We start from the raw sequence: 15,065 nt of genomic DNA, 5'->3' as shown, positions 1-15,065 counted from the left end.
CTTGAAACACCTACATCAAACGTACGGTACAGTACATATTGTAATAATACTGTAATATTGTTGTGGGCCTTGCGCTACATACAGATCAAGAGATAAGGTGAGCCTTACATATATGTATGAGTTGTAGACCCTAAGTAATATTTATTTTTCAAGTATTTAGGAATTGAGGGCCTACCAGTGACCAAGCGGTTCCGTTCCCTAAACACTGGGAGTTCGGTCTGTGGGTCAGGACGGGCTGGCCACGGGGAGTTTTCCGAGATTTCTCCACATCTGTAACGCATGAATAGGAGCCAAGTTAATACTCAGACATTTTCTAGAACTAATTCGTGTTATTGTTTAACGTTATAATCTCCAGTCTTAAACTTAAAACAACAAATCATCAAGTAATAAAAACTATATGTAATATATTTACATTCCTTTATTAAATTGTGGGCTCTTAATTAATATAGTGGCCACCCGATATAGTGAACTACGAACATAGTAAACAATTTTGTTGACCCTTGATGCTCTCTATGTATAAAGTGAACTCTCGATACAATAAATGATTTAGTTCAGTCCTTTGAGAGTTCGTTATATCGAGATTTCATTATATCAGGATGATAGAAGTTGAGGAGATAAACGTGCAAAGAATTTAGCGAAAATATTTATATTAAATTACAAAATATGAAATGCTCGAAAGTGAAAACGTCTTCGCCAATTTGGTACAAATATAAAATTTCTATATAGCCGACTCTCAAAGAACTAAGCTAAATCATTCACTACATCGTTAATTTACCATATAAACTAGCAAGAATTAAAAAAAAAAATGTTCACTGTATCGGGGATTACTCTATATAGAATTATTAGTAATGGACTGTATTGGCACATGGGCGATCTACAGAGGGGAATGCCTCCCGGGAGGACTTTTATGGGAAATTGGCTCCTATTTACGTGAAAAAACCCGAAAATCTCCACGTGACAGCCCGTTGTCGAAACTCCAACCCGCAACCAACTGCTAGTATTCTATGGTTTTATCCACTCGGCCACTGGCGAGCCGTTTAGTAATGTACTCGTTAGTATTACTCTTGTAATATTTAAAATTTATTTTAATTAATAATCACAAGTGAAAACGTACAGAAAGCAAGACATTTAATTAATTTTTGTATATTGGAAATATATAAATTCCATCTTTGTTACGTACACAAATTTCCAATGTACCCAACGATATACATTCCACACACTCGGTTCCACAAGGAGTTGTTATACAAACGATATCTTCGACTCTTCTGCATTTTTTCGAACAACAATCGTCGTCTTTTTCGCATCCTTCACCACTATAGAATTTTATATTTTAATATAACTCGTAACACAGTTTTAGTTGAGAAAATTTTATGTACAGTACTTACAATTCAAGGCATTTTTCCCCGCTCGTGGCTGTCGACAAGGAGAAAAGTAAAATTAAAATTATACGGGGGTATCCTATAAGTCTGGAGCAATAGAAATAACGTTGATTCTTGTTTATTTTTTAAAGAAGGGACGAATTCAAGTTATTTCAATAGTAGGGGCACGCAATCAGGTAGAGGAAGCAAAAACTGTAGTGAGGAACCACGCTCTTTACTCATGGATTTAATGAAGTGCTCAGGGCGAAGCTGCACCTCCGTTCTGAGGGTTTTTCTCGCGTAAAGCACGATATTTCAAGTATTAAAAATCCTGCAAAGGTTTATGTATACGATATTGCTCGGCACCATACTTCAGCCCGTGAAAGTATAAAGATCGACGTAACTCCTATGATTCCAGACTTAAGAGAAACCTGCATAATTTTTTGTAATAAAAAAATATAATTTTCTTACCATAAGGCAAAAGATAAAGGATGGCCATAGCAGCAAACAGGGTAGCGAAGTATGAATTCATGATAACTTGTTATGAAAGTTTCCTTGCTGGGGCCGTAATATGTATTGAATTATTATAGCCTTTAACCTAATAATAATAATAATAACAACAAAGATTAAATTAGTAAAGATAGTTAAAAATAAATTCGATACGATTTAATTCTTTGGTTATATTCTATAACCGTATTTGCATGATTTATACTGAAGCTTACCTTCGTAAATGTTGGACAGAAGGTAACCACCACCTTTTATATTTTTCAATACCAAATCTGGCAACATAACAGGAGTTACGTAAGCATTGCCACATTTTTAACAGATGCAGATTTATATATATAAATTTTTAATAAAATAATATTTCATGTATTGTTCTATTAAGAATTTTCAACACCGAAGTACGCCTCTATCAAAATTAACGCAATGGAAGTCATATGTACGGAGGAACAATAATTGTACCTGTATATACAACTTCCATTGCGAAATATTGTTGGAAATTGTTAATAGAACAATAAATAAATTACACATTATTTTATTAAAAATATTAAATATACAGTAAACCTGCCTAAACGTGAAAAATTCCTAGGAACGCAGCGATTTTCTGTATTAAAAAACAACATGTTCGAACGAAATTCCGGTTTACACAGGTTCTACTGTATGCAGTAAAACCTGTGTAAACTGGACTGGCGAGGTACCGAATATTCTTCCCGCTTTAGGCAGGTTTCCTTTTTGAACAGGCTTTACTGTATGTTTTCTTCTTATTATCCCTCACCCCGGCTGCCCCGTTGTGCGCCTGACCGAACCCATAATAAGATTGCTAAAGCGGCATCTTATCGTCCAAGATACAAATACCCCAATTCTTAAAATGTTTTTCTTTTTTTCTTTTCAAGAGGGGAAAGAGAAAGACATCAGGTTTTTCGAGGTGGTATTTGGTGGCATACGAAATGCTTCGAAAGGAGAAGAGGCCAAAGCTTTTCTAAATTTAGGGCACGTGGTTTATGGACGACCCCTAACTTCTTATAATTTAAAAAGTGTACATACAGCCGCACGGAGACAGCATGGGCTCCGGTAAAACCACTGGTCCCTTGGCCCCTTCTCTAACCACATTTCCCCACCACGACAGGTGGGGAAATTTTCCACCCAACGACACAACCGAATCCGATCGGAGGATTTTCCATATTCCCTTCTCCATGCATCACAGTCTCTTTGCAAAGAAAAAAAAATGAAATTTGCTTAAAAAAACGGGCTCTCGGGCCCCCGCAAGCACCTCGTTGCAGAGCAGTCTTTTCCCCTTTGTCAGGGCTGGATACGTATCTCGGTCTACGGCATAAGCAAGTCCAAAATGTAAACGGGTTCAACTGTACACTCAGTGGAACATTTAGAAATATGGCGTCCATATGCCTACAAGACGCGAGCCTTTATGAATTGTCTACGCAAAATTTTTTCATTGTTTTATTGTCGTTATTTTATTATTATAAAATTACTTTTATAATAATAATAATCGTATATAAAATCTCGTAACAGATGGCGTCACACACAATTTTAACTTTTATTCCGGGAAAGTTACGCAACTCGCGGGTGATTTTTTTTTTTTTTAAATGCCACGAAGCGTTCTGGTCGTTTATAATAATAATTGTATAGAAATATACTTCTTTTCTATTAGAAAATATTCAAATTATTAGTGCTAAGCATTTCATTGATATTGGATTTCTACGAAGTGACTACGTATGGGAATGGCTTATGTTTTGACATTCTCATACGGGAGTTAAAATTTCATTCTGTTAAAGCATTCATAGTGTGAAGTAAACAAAACAGGCTAACCAATTGTAGGATTTTTTAAAATCCGCCCTGTGAGCACTAAGAGGGTCTTTAATGGGGCAGAAGGGTGGTGATGGACGGGGTCCAACATACCACAAAACTCATGCGAATTGTTTTGGGGCCGATTGTGTAAGACAACCCTTCTAATAGCAACTATTTGTAAATAGACAAGTGAAATGTGTGTGATAAACACGAAAGATCAGACTTATGTATACTGCGAGAAAAACGGCTCTTTATTTTGCATCTCCCACTGACAACTTTCAAACAAATAAAAGAATCTTTACATCTCTTTTGCTGCACAGTACAATCGCAGCCATCAGTTGACAAGATTTAGGTTTTTATTGCTGAACGAAATCAATTTTGTGAAACTCATTACAGATTTTGTGGGAGTACGGAGGAGGAAAACAAACAAAAAAAAATAAATATATGTAGGAGAGCTCCTTGGTTGATTGCCTACAGCTAATTGTCTAGGACACATTGGAATAGATACAGTAAGTACACATTTATACCATGAGAAGAGAGGTGCTTTATGGAACTGGAGGAAAATAAAATAAAAACATGACAATATATAATATACTGTTTACACACATTCAAAATGTAATATGATATTTAATTCTTCAACTATATAACTCCGCCTTGTTAGAATTTCAATACTTTCCAAAAGGAAAGTCAACAATTTGCTAGAATTTCGACACACCGAAGAAAAGAATCCGATGATAACATGGTATTCCACACGGCCAGAGCACCATTGCCGGAAGAATTTTTTTTTTAATGATATCTGTCATTACAACATCAAAAACACTTGACACTGAGAAGTTTTGTGGCAGTATTCTGCCGACAAACATAGAGGAAAAATGTCAAAAGGATACTATATACACAACCATCAATATTGTAATAAGATGAACACTTAAAAAAGAAAATATGAAAAATAAACACACGGGTGCTAATGGAATATACTGATACAATCCTGGAGTCCGATCGGATGCAAATGTTCACGTCGCAGGCCATAATAACTGACAACAAATGGCAGTGACTTCTTCAGATCATAAAGATTTAGACAAGCAATGTTCTATCACTTCAAAATATAAATCATTCATAAAAATAACAACATCCAAGAAAAATACAATTACTATTAGTTATCCATGCCATTTATGGCACCATTAACAAATTGGTAACAGTGTAGTATAATCTATAAATTTTGAACAACGTATAAAGATCATGGCATATACAGAAATATATATATATATTTATATATATTTTGTTTTTCATTTATTATATATATATATATATATTTTTTTTGATAGTCTAATCTGCAATTTTGGGAAAATACTCATGAAACAAATGATTATTGCAAAGAATGGCATGTTCTTAGTAAGTACTGTTTCTTTATTCATTTTTTAAGAGAATTTTAATGCACTTTTTATTGAAAAACAATTTTTTTTCTTTGCATCTAAGGCAGATGCTTACCATCAAAACAAAAGAAAAAAAATGATACTACAAAACTAAAGCTATCCACAATATTTCAGACAATTATTATTGATGTGCGATTAGCAGGACTACACACACATATTCCACCTCCACTTCACCAAAATAACCATCTTAATAGATTATTTTTTTCTTTTACAATTTTAAAGTCACAATTACACTGAAACATTAACAGGTGAAAGAAAGTGAAATTGACTTTACAAAATTTAGAATATTCTGAAAAATATATAAACTCTGAGCACTTTTAAAATGAATTTACATTCTGCGATTCAAATAGAAAGACATTTTATAATATAATTTGTACTCAATCACACATAATATATTCAAAATCACAAATATAGTTGTTATTGACATCGGAGAAAAAATGACAACCATAATATAGAATTTTTAAAATGCGTAAGTGTATGTTTATATGTTATCTGGTATTGATATTTTTCCTTTTTTTCTTTTTTTTAATCCTTAATGTTTTGGAAACCAAGAAGTAGACTTGCATTCAAAATAAGGAAAAGTAAATGTTTTAGTCACGTGTTTCGCTACTCCAAATTTAGTTAAAATCAAACTTCCGACTTGCAACGATATTTGGATGATAAATAAATTACAATTTATAGCTACAAACCAGAATTAATAGAAATTCTTAAAAGGAACATACATTTTTTGTTTTGTAAATGTACAAATATAAAACAGAGTTTGTGTTTTTTTTTTTTTCTTTTCTTCTTTTTTTTTATAATTTTTAGTTGAAAATTGCAGCAGATGAGAGAAGACTTCTGTTTAATTGGCAAATAACAATAATCAAGACCACTACTGACTCGAGACATAAATAAATATTCCCTGCAAAATTATAAATGGAGGATAGATTATGGCACAAAACTTAAAAAAAAACTAACTTTTCAATAAATCTACATTGTAACAATCATACTGTACAAAAATACTTTTCGGTTTTCTGAATTCATTGCAGATACTGATGGACATAAATAAAAATAACAAAGTAATAGTTACCATAAATACTGCCATTTTACAAACTTATGTTCAGTTCATTATTGATAAAGGCTTTATACTAATTAAGAAATTAGTAACAACAAAAAAATATGTCAATTTGATTCTGAATTTGAACAAAAATATAATGCCGAACTCTGCAAAAATAAAGTGTTCGGTTTCCTAATCTTTATTCTTGAGTTATAATTTATAGAATCTTGGTGCAAATGCAGTTGCAAAATCTCATCATTCCTCTGAAACAATCCAATATGTTCTGTCACAGCAACATATTCTAGGGAACTTAATAAAATCTATACAAATCTTTGGCATGTAAAAAGCAAGATCTTAATCATCATCTCTCATCTGCTTAACATTTCACTGATAATTTCTCTGATGTTATCTCTGTAACTGCAACGAAAAATGGTAAAAATTCTATTAGTATAGGTAGACATATTATTTTAAATTGTACATAACAATAAATTTCATAAATAATAAATTCAAATATAATTTGTAGTGTGTGTCTATGACAAAACTTTTAGTCATTTCTTACCATTTTATGGCAATGGTACAAGGACCTGGACATAATTGACTGGAAAGAGACCTGTGCGGCCATTGATCGTTCCTTCGTACCAATTTTCATCGATCCGATTTAATAAATTGATAATATCACTTTCCTTGAAGGCTAGTTCTCCCTCATTTTCAGGTTCAAAGTCATACAGTGCTTGACAACAAGGCTGTTGACGAACAGGAGTCCTGGCTGGAGAACGGACAGGAGAAGGCAAAGGAGAAGCTGAAGAATTGTTGTTGCAATTTTTGTTATATTTAGTATATTTGTTAGTAGATATTGCTTTGAACAAAATATTTTATAAAAAGTAATGAATATATAATACCTATCAATAACTGAACCATCAAAATATCAAAATAATTATTTCAAAAATATTTTGTTCATGAAAATTAAATGTTTTAAGATATTTAAACCATTCAAATATTGCATTTTTAATTTTTTTTAAATAAGATACAGTGAAGCAGTCATTCCCAAACTGTGTTCCATAAAAGCTTCATACAGGTTCAAGTAAAAGCTCAAAAATCAAATTTAAAAAGGATTTTAAAATAAAATCATTAAAAATAATAAATAATTGTCTTATTTTGATAATTGCAAAACCAACTTTCTATGAGAAATGACATTGTACTCAACAAGTACCAGTCTTCTGTATTTTGCCATTTCTGCAAACCAATAACTCCACCTACAAACACAGAGTAAAAATGAGTTGAAAATTGAAGCTGATGTGCATGAAAACATTACATACTATTTAATGCATGTTGTGAAATCTCTGTCAGAATACTTTCCAAACACCAACATGGACTTTGACTGGGAGCAAAACCCAATTCTCAACCAAAATAAACCTCAAATGTTGTCCATGCCAGAGTATGAAGAGCTTACTGAAATTCAGTATTTCTCTGCTCTAAAAAAACATCTGAATCTGTGCCACAATGATTTTGGATAGGACTAATAGCTCAATACTTGTCAGTAGCTGAAAAAGCTATCCAAGTTCTGCTTCCCTTTGTCTCCACTTATCACCGAGAATTAGATTTTTCAGCTTATGCTTATGCCAAAAACAAATTTGGAAGCAAGTTAGATGCCAGCTGAATTTATGTATTCAGTGGTTGGCATAAAACCCAATTTCAAAACTATTTTGAGTACAAAAATAAAACAATTTCATTCATCACATTAGATATACGTGGTAGGTGCCAAAAGTTTCTGGTCTATGTTTTAGACTTGATAGGGATAAAATAATGATAGTATCAAATAGCACCAGCTGTATGTGGACTAATAAAACAACTTTTCTTGAACAATTTGCTTGAGTTGCTTGGAAACATTCATTTTAGTTAGATTTATTGCATTAATTTGCATAATGTTCACGTCTTACAGAACAATGTGCCATTGCCAACACTGATGTGAAAGAGTGTGGGTTTGAGGAGCTTGACCATCCACCCTACAGCCTGGATCTGGCTCCTAGTGATTATTATCTGTTTCCAAAACTCATAAAGACCTTCAAAAAAAGTGATGAAGAGTTACAAGAGGCAGTTTGCAGACAAAATTGCAGACTATTTTTTCAAGGGTATTGAAATGCTAATTCCAAGATGTAATAAGTAGGTTGAACTGCAAAGGGAAATGACATCATTGTTTTATACCTCTAACATCTAAAACATAGACCAGAAACTTTTGGCACCTACCACATAAGTCCAATATTTTGTTATACCAAAATAAAAGTTTGTGATATGTAAAAATGTTCTCTCTTTTCAAATCTATGTTATGCAAACAATTTGGGCATTAAATGTAGGTAAAAAAAGAAAGAAAATTGTGGGTTTGCAATGCTCAGTAGAATATCAGGGAGAGCATTCTGCAAAAAACAGTCTTCTGAAGAATTCTATGACTGAAAAAGTTTGGGAACCACTGCAGTAGAGTGTCAATTATCCAAAATAATTGGGGCAGGACAATTTCAGGTAATTGATCACACTTAAGGAAAGAATAACAAATATCTTAAACTATTAAGATTTTAATTTTAGTACAATAATAATAAAGATTAAGGCATAGAAATTTAATTCGATAGAAGCCTGTGACTTATTAATCCTACTTTTCTACTTGTACCATAAATAAAACCTAAACTACTAATGATAACAAGACAGCTCAATACAGGTCTACAGAAGATCATAGACAATTATTATGTAAAAACCTTGATAATTTCTGGAATTAGTACTCTTTGAAGTCAATTTTCATTAATCAATTATTTGGATAATCAACACTCTACTCTAAAATTATTAGTCTACAGTTTCTAAATTAATGCTATAAATTATAAGTTGTGGAAAATAAAAAGAGTTATTACAGCAATTATAGCCATAATGATTTATTAATTTTTAAAACTTGAGTATTCTAATACAAAAGGAAGTGTCTAAAAAATGGTTATAAATATCTATGAAACATTACATAAATATTAGTGTGTTAGTGAAAAATATAATTACTTATTGTACAGGTATCCCTTCATTAATGCAGTTAATTAATCCCTCAATGCCACCGCATATATCAGAATTGCATTAATCAAATACAATATCTATGATAAGTAAAGACAGCTAGTAAAACCACATTAATTAAAAATTCTACTGCATATATAAAGGGATTGCTGCAATTAATTTTGTGCGTTAATCAAATCCCACATTAAGCAAGGGATACTTGTAATAATTAATTAAATATTTTTATTGAAATCATTTGAAATTTATCATCATTAATTACAAATTAAAAGAGATTTCAATATAAATATAAAATTGTTCAATATTCAAAGGATTGTTTTCAATACTAAAATGCAAAGAACAAAATTTAAGCTTTTAATATAAATTATTAATACAATGATATAATTATTTGTCAATTGTAAACATAATCTTGCTAACAAAAACTATATAAAAGTTCATAGTCACAATGCAAATCTTATCAAAATGGAATATAAATTATTCTTAAAATATCTAAAATATATTATAAATAAGCTCATAATTTATTAATGAAGAGATAAGGAAGATCTTACATTAATCCTTAATTGCCATTGTGCTGTATCAGTTACATGTACAGTACACTGTCGTAGGATCTCACAAATCACTTATTTAAAAAATGTGGAAATTTTTTTGATAAGTTTTAATGTTTTAAGCTGTCTTTTATGTTATGAGATAAGTTTAAAACAAAAATATATTACAGATTTATTTATTTATTAATAATACCTTATACTTGCAACAAAAGTAACCCAAATTATAACTTAAACTGGGAAACAAAAACTCGAAAGTTCAACACCTTTTATTTTTGGAAATTATAATTCCATGTAAAAAGTCAATTAAAATTTAACATCTATTTCAAAAATTAGATATTCTAAATGAACATTTATAAAGTTATAATTTTTGATAATGTAACATGAGTACAATAATAATACAATTATTTTGCAAATTTGACAAAAATTTTTGTTGTGCATTCAAAACATATTGTCTTCTTGCAACATTTTAATATTTTCTAAATCAAATGGTACCGATTTTCTAATATAGTGGTTCTAAACCTATGAAAGGTCACCAACTCTTTATAAAAGATATAGTGTATTTTAGTGGACCTCTATTTTCAGCTGTTACCATTTGTTCATTAATTAATAAACTATAATAATAATAAGCATCTGAGGCATCTTATATCCTGACGAGTATCTTGTAGACCACAGGAGGTCCACAGACCAGTTTCAGAACCGCTGCTCATTTATTTCATTGTTGAAGAATGACTGACTTTTATCAACATTCTCACAATTGCATTCTACATCACTTAGACCAATAAAAGATGCTTTGTACCATTTAAAACGGCATTCCTCACAATCTGAATCCCCGTATCAAACTTATTTAGAAGTTCCAGAAAGAGAAGCCATTTTAGACATAAAAAATATATATTACATTCATACTGTGATGCAGTCTCTCAGACCATCTTAAATTTTAAACTTTTAAAAATGGAAAACTACTGACTAGAAATAGCAAGCACACTAATCAACCGTTCAGCACACACTAGCTTAAAAATACAGAAAACAATAAGCTTTAACATACCAGTGATGAATCCTACAACAATGAACATGTTGACAGCACTTAACGGTTATTAATTTAGAATATTCAATTTTTAAATGTATCTACTGTCTTAAAGAAAAAGTTCATTCTTGTTTTAATAATGTAAAACATGAAAGATTATCTTATATCCATGTAAAATAATATGCACATATTTAATTTTTTGTATTCCACATAACTGTATATTACTTATTATATAGTTTTTTACTCAGTAAATATAAAGTTACAAATATCATATAACTAAATAAATTTAAATTTATTCTTAAAATATTCAATTAGGATATATATAATATATTCAATATTTAATTAGAATATTTTATGAAAATCTGTTTTTCAATAGATTTAAGAATTTAAATAACTGATTTTTAAGTTCATTTACATTATTACAACACAGATAATCTATTTTAATTCTATTGTCCTCCTTTTCTCTTAATTAAAATTTATATTATTTTTTATATATAAATACTATAAAACTATTACAAATTCTGTATAAATAAGAATCTTAAACTAATTTAAATATTATACTAACAGATGGACTGTGCAGTTAAAAAGCCCATTATAAAAACTGTTAAGATAGTTAACAAGAGTAAATATTTGAAAGACATTTAGTATATTAATTGTAATATGCTAGAAAAATCATTTAAAATAATTAGTTGTTGTGAATTCTGACAGATAAAATACTGTACGTAATATTTAAAACAATTAAAAAAATTTGTGATAAAAGTAATCCTAAAGAGTTCGAGCTAAAGAAAAGAGAAGATTAAATAGAAAAATTTATTCCAAATTACAAAGAATTAATTAAGCAAAGCTGCATATAACACAATTCACATATAGGAAAATTATAGAAAGGAACGTTAGTACCGTTAGGAGAACGACTGGGGGTACGAGCAGGAGAAGTTGCAGATCCCTGACCAGTAGTGAAGCTACCAAGGAACAATGGTTCAACTTGACGTGGATTAACGGGTGAGGAAGCAGGAGAGCGAGCTGGGGAAGCTGAGAAAAGATGTTAATTATAGAGCAATACTTATAGATATCAGAAATCATAGCTGAGTGGTTGAGAAAAAAGTTTTTATAGAAATAAGACTTTTAATTTATAGTAATGTACTGTATATATATATATATATATATATATATATACAGTACATTACTATATATATTCCAATAATTGATTATAATCATATGAAGATTGTAATACATATTCATAATTAATAAAAGTTTTTCATATAAATCTATAGTACTGTAATATTAAAAAATAATTTCTATTAATAAATACTATTATTTTCTATTTATTTAATGCATATAAGAAGGTACTAATATAATAAATTAAAATTAATTTAAAATTTCCAATGCAATATTTGCATCAGACAAAAATGTAATAATTTGTACATTTTGAAAAACAGTATCTGAGATATAATTTGATTGATCATAAAACAATATTTGTATTTTATATTGCCGATATATGAATATTTATGTAATTATTTTCTTTCCTAAAATTTTCCTTTTACGTTTTCATCATTTTCAAAAATATTAATGAATGAATTCCTAGAAAGAGAATTTAAATATTGTCTATGGCTATGCAGATATATCAGTAAATATCTCTATATTTTTATGATTTTTGTTTTAGTTATACACAAAAATGACAAATATTTCCTTTTAATTAAAAAAAAAATTTTGATTTTGAAAAATAACTTTTTTTTTCTGTAAATTAAATGCTTAAATATATTGCTTTATGATAAAACAATTATAGCCAAATAATTAAAATAAGACTTCTATAGTCTATAAACAAGTTTGGATTTTACTTAAAAATAAAGTCTTAAACACCATTTCTTCACTAGGACTTTAAGATTTTAATATAACTTAAATTTTGAATTAAAGAATACTTTAACTTTTCAGATAGTTCAACCACAGAACTATGAATTTGATTTTCTAAATAAATAAATTATCACAAGGTACACACACAAAACTATGAGAGATGTATCCACATTAACATAATATCATGCCTTTATAAAATTTTACAAAATTAAAATAAAATTCCTGTACATAATGATTATCTTTAAGTCTTTAAATACACATAAAGCACATTTACTTTTTAATTTAAAAAAATACAGTAATAACAATTTTATATGAAAATACTGGAAACATCTCTAATACACCAAACATGCAATATCAATAAAATGTTGCTCATCATACTCAGATGTCATTCCAAGGGAGCAATGGAATCTACATACATGCGATTAGCAAACTACCTGTTACAACGGGATATGGAGGGGGTGCACCGTTAAAATGTCCACCTGTATCTATTTGTGGAGAAATATCATCTCTGAGACCTAAATCAGGGATGTTCAATTCATAAAGTTTCTTTGGTTGATATGCTTCTCGAGGACGACTATCTGCTTTAATCTTCCTATAAAAAAATACAATGGCAACTTTAATATAAAAAAAAGAATACATGCATACATATTATAAAAACTTTAAAGTATATTACATTAAATCATATACATTTATCGAATCTACAGATGCATAATATGTTCTTAAATATGTAAAATAAAAACAAAATCTGTTTATATTCACTTTAATTTTTAGTTTTATATGTAAACTGTCCATCATAATTAAACATATAGTAGCCATTCAATTATTATGCCTTTGTGTCCTTTATCATAGTTTAAATTTATCTTTGTATACTAAGTACATTTATCAATTATCAGGACTTATTCCAGTATAATAAGTCCTGATAATTGATAAATGTACTTAGTATACAAAGATAAATTTAAAATATAGTAGCCATGTTTAAATAATCACAAAGAATACTTAATGAAAATTATCCTTCATTAAAGTTATTGTTTCTCAATTCTGAGTTCCTATCACTAAGGTAAACAAAGGAGGGGAGTCCATCCTTTGTTTTAAAGAAACTACTTATGTACTTTGCAGTTTATTCTTTCAAACTTTCAATTTTACTAAAAATTACATTCTTTGTAGTTAAAAATAAAACATTTTAATATAAGAATTGAAAAACTTTACTCTGTTAAGTATATTGAATTTTGATGCACATTGCTAAATCTCTCAAGGTCATATTATGCAACAATTTATATAGTTTGATATTTATAATCTGTAAGACTATTGAACTATAAGCATTATCTTTTTTTTTTTTTATCACACATCTCTTTCTTTTATCTCCCATCCCATCTATGTGTGAACAATGTATATAGCCATTACTTACTATAAATATATTTATTAATGTCTTAATTAACTTACTGTTCTGCCAATCTTTCAGAAACTGTTTGTAAAATTTCAGCACATTGATTGTGATATTCATAAAGAGCTTCAGTTAGAGCAGCTAATTGAGATATTTGTTCTATCTAAATATGTACAAGAATTAAATTATATACTTTTTAACTGTCTATCTTTATATTCTTCAAATAAATTTTATAATAAAAGAAATTTACATCATTATCTAAAAGATTATACATTCCCATAGAAGCCAAATTAAAAGATTCTTCAAATTTATCTTCAGCTAGTTTTATTTCCTCTTCACTGACGTGTGTTCCTGATAAAAGAAAATTTATTCATTAAAACTTTTTAATTTTATAGTTATATATTTTATTAAGAATATATTAAAATATATTTTTTTAAATGTTTATTACATTATAAATGGGATCTTATCTCTTCAATCAGATTACAAAACAGTGAATAAAAAATATACACAATATTTTAGAAGTTTCTTTGAGTTGTATTATCAAACATTGATTAAATCTGTATTCATCAGCACCACACCAGATAGCAAGTATATGCATTCACAGTGAAAATGCAATTGTTATGGTATTTATATACTGTATACACCAAAGCAAATTTTATTCAAAATTTATCAATATAAAAAAATATTAAAATATTTTGATCCAAGTAAAGATGCTTCAAAAGCTGGAACTTTCTTATAAGCAACTTTCTTTTCAGTAAGAAAGGTGGTCTATTGTTGGTTATAACATTTTGATCTAACAATGTCAACAGTTTTAAACTTACTATATTTAAATCATAACTTTGAATTGTGACGTACTGTACATTTTTTGGAGATCAAAAAATGAATTCTTTTGAACTTCTTAGATATAAACTGGGGACTATTGCAATGGAAGTGCAACAGATTATATATTACATACTCAGATGATGTAGTTAGAATTGGGTTGAAAGAGAGATTTCATTTTTTGGTTTCCAAGAAAGTAGAGAGATGTACTGTACATGTTAAGATCATTAGAGAGTTAAACTTATCACATTTTTATACTTTTCATCTTCAATATTTTGTAAATTCTT

The 15,065-nt window shown here is 29.2% G+C and overlaps 1 protein-coding gene and 1 long non-coding RNA gene across 12 annotated transcripts in view; both read right to left on the bottom strand.

Moving 5' to 3' along the window:
- Window positions 1-1,111: 1,111 nt before the first annotated feature.
- On the bottom strand, window positions 1,112-2,272 carry LOC136981956 (uncharacterized). The gene is made up of 4 exons (XR_010881814.1): window positions 2,081-2,272; window positions 1,830-1,956; window positions 1,386-1,413; window positions 1,112-1,313 (listed from the first exon to the last, which is right to left on the bottom strand). It is a non-coding gene; the product is annotated as an uncharacterized lncRNA (long non-coding RNA).
- Window positions 2,273-3,885: 1,613 nt separating this feature from the next.
- The window catches only part of EndoA (endophilin-A), a 77,466-nt gene continuing 66,286 nt past the window's right edge, over window positions 3,886-15,065 (bottom strand). For 5 of the 11 annotated variants that reach the window (XM_067278361.1, XM_067278362.1, XM_067278360.1 and 2 more), the window contains 6 exons: window positions 14,210-14,310; window positions 14,019-14,122; window positions 13,013-13,170; window positions 11,628-11,759; window positions 6,688-6,927; window positions 3,886-6,545 (listed from right to left, as the gene is read on the bottom strand). In XM_067278361.1, coding sequence (XP_067134462.1) covers window positions 6,692-6,927; window positions 11,628-11,759; window positions 13,013-13,170; window positions 14,019-14,122; window positions 14,210-14,310 — 731 coding nt within the window. In that variant the 3' untranslated portion in view covers window positions 3,886-6,545; window positions 6,688-6,691. The remainder of the gene's footprint in view (window positions 6,546-6,687; window positions 6,928-11,627; window positions 11,760-13,012; window positions 13,171-14,018; window positions 14,123-14,209; window positions 14,311-15,065) is intronic. The other 6 variants (XR_010881811.1, XM_067278365.1, XM_067278366.1 and 3 more) reach the window with 6 other exon arrangements.

Source organism: Centruroides vittatus, unplaced genomic scaffold (assembly GCF_030686945.1).
Source record: "Centruroides vittatus isolate TY-2023 unplaced genomic scaffold, ASM3068694v2 contig_799, whole genome shotgun sequence".
Lineage (NCBI taxonomy): Eukaryota > Metazoa > Arthropoda > Arachnida > Scorpiones > Buthidae > Centruroides > Centruroides vittatus.
Note: the sequence above shows the minus strand (reverse complement) of the source record. Positions and strands in the feature narration are given on the sequence as shown.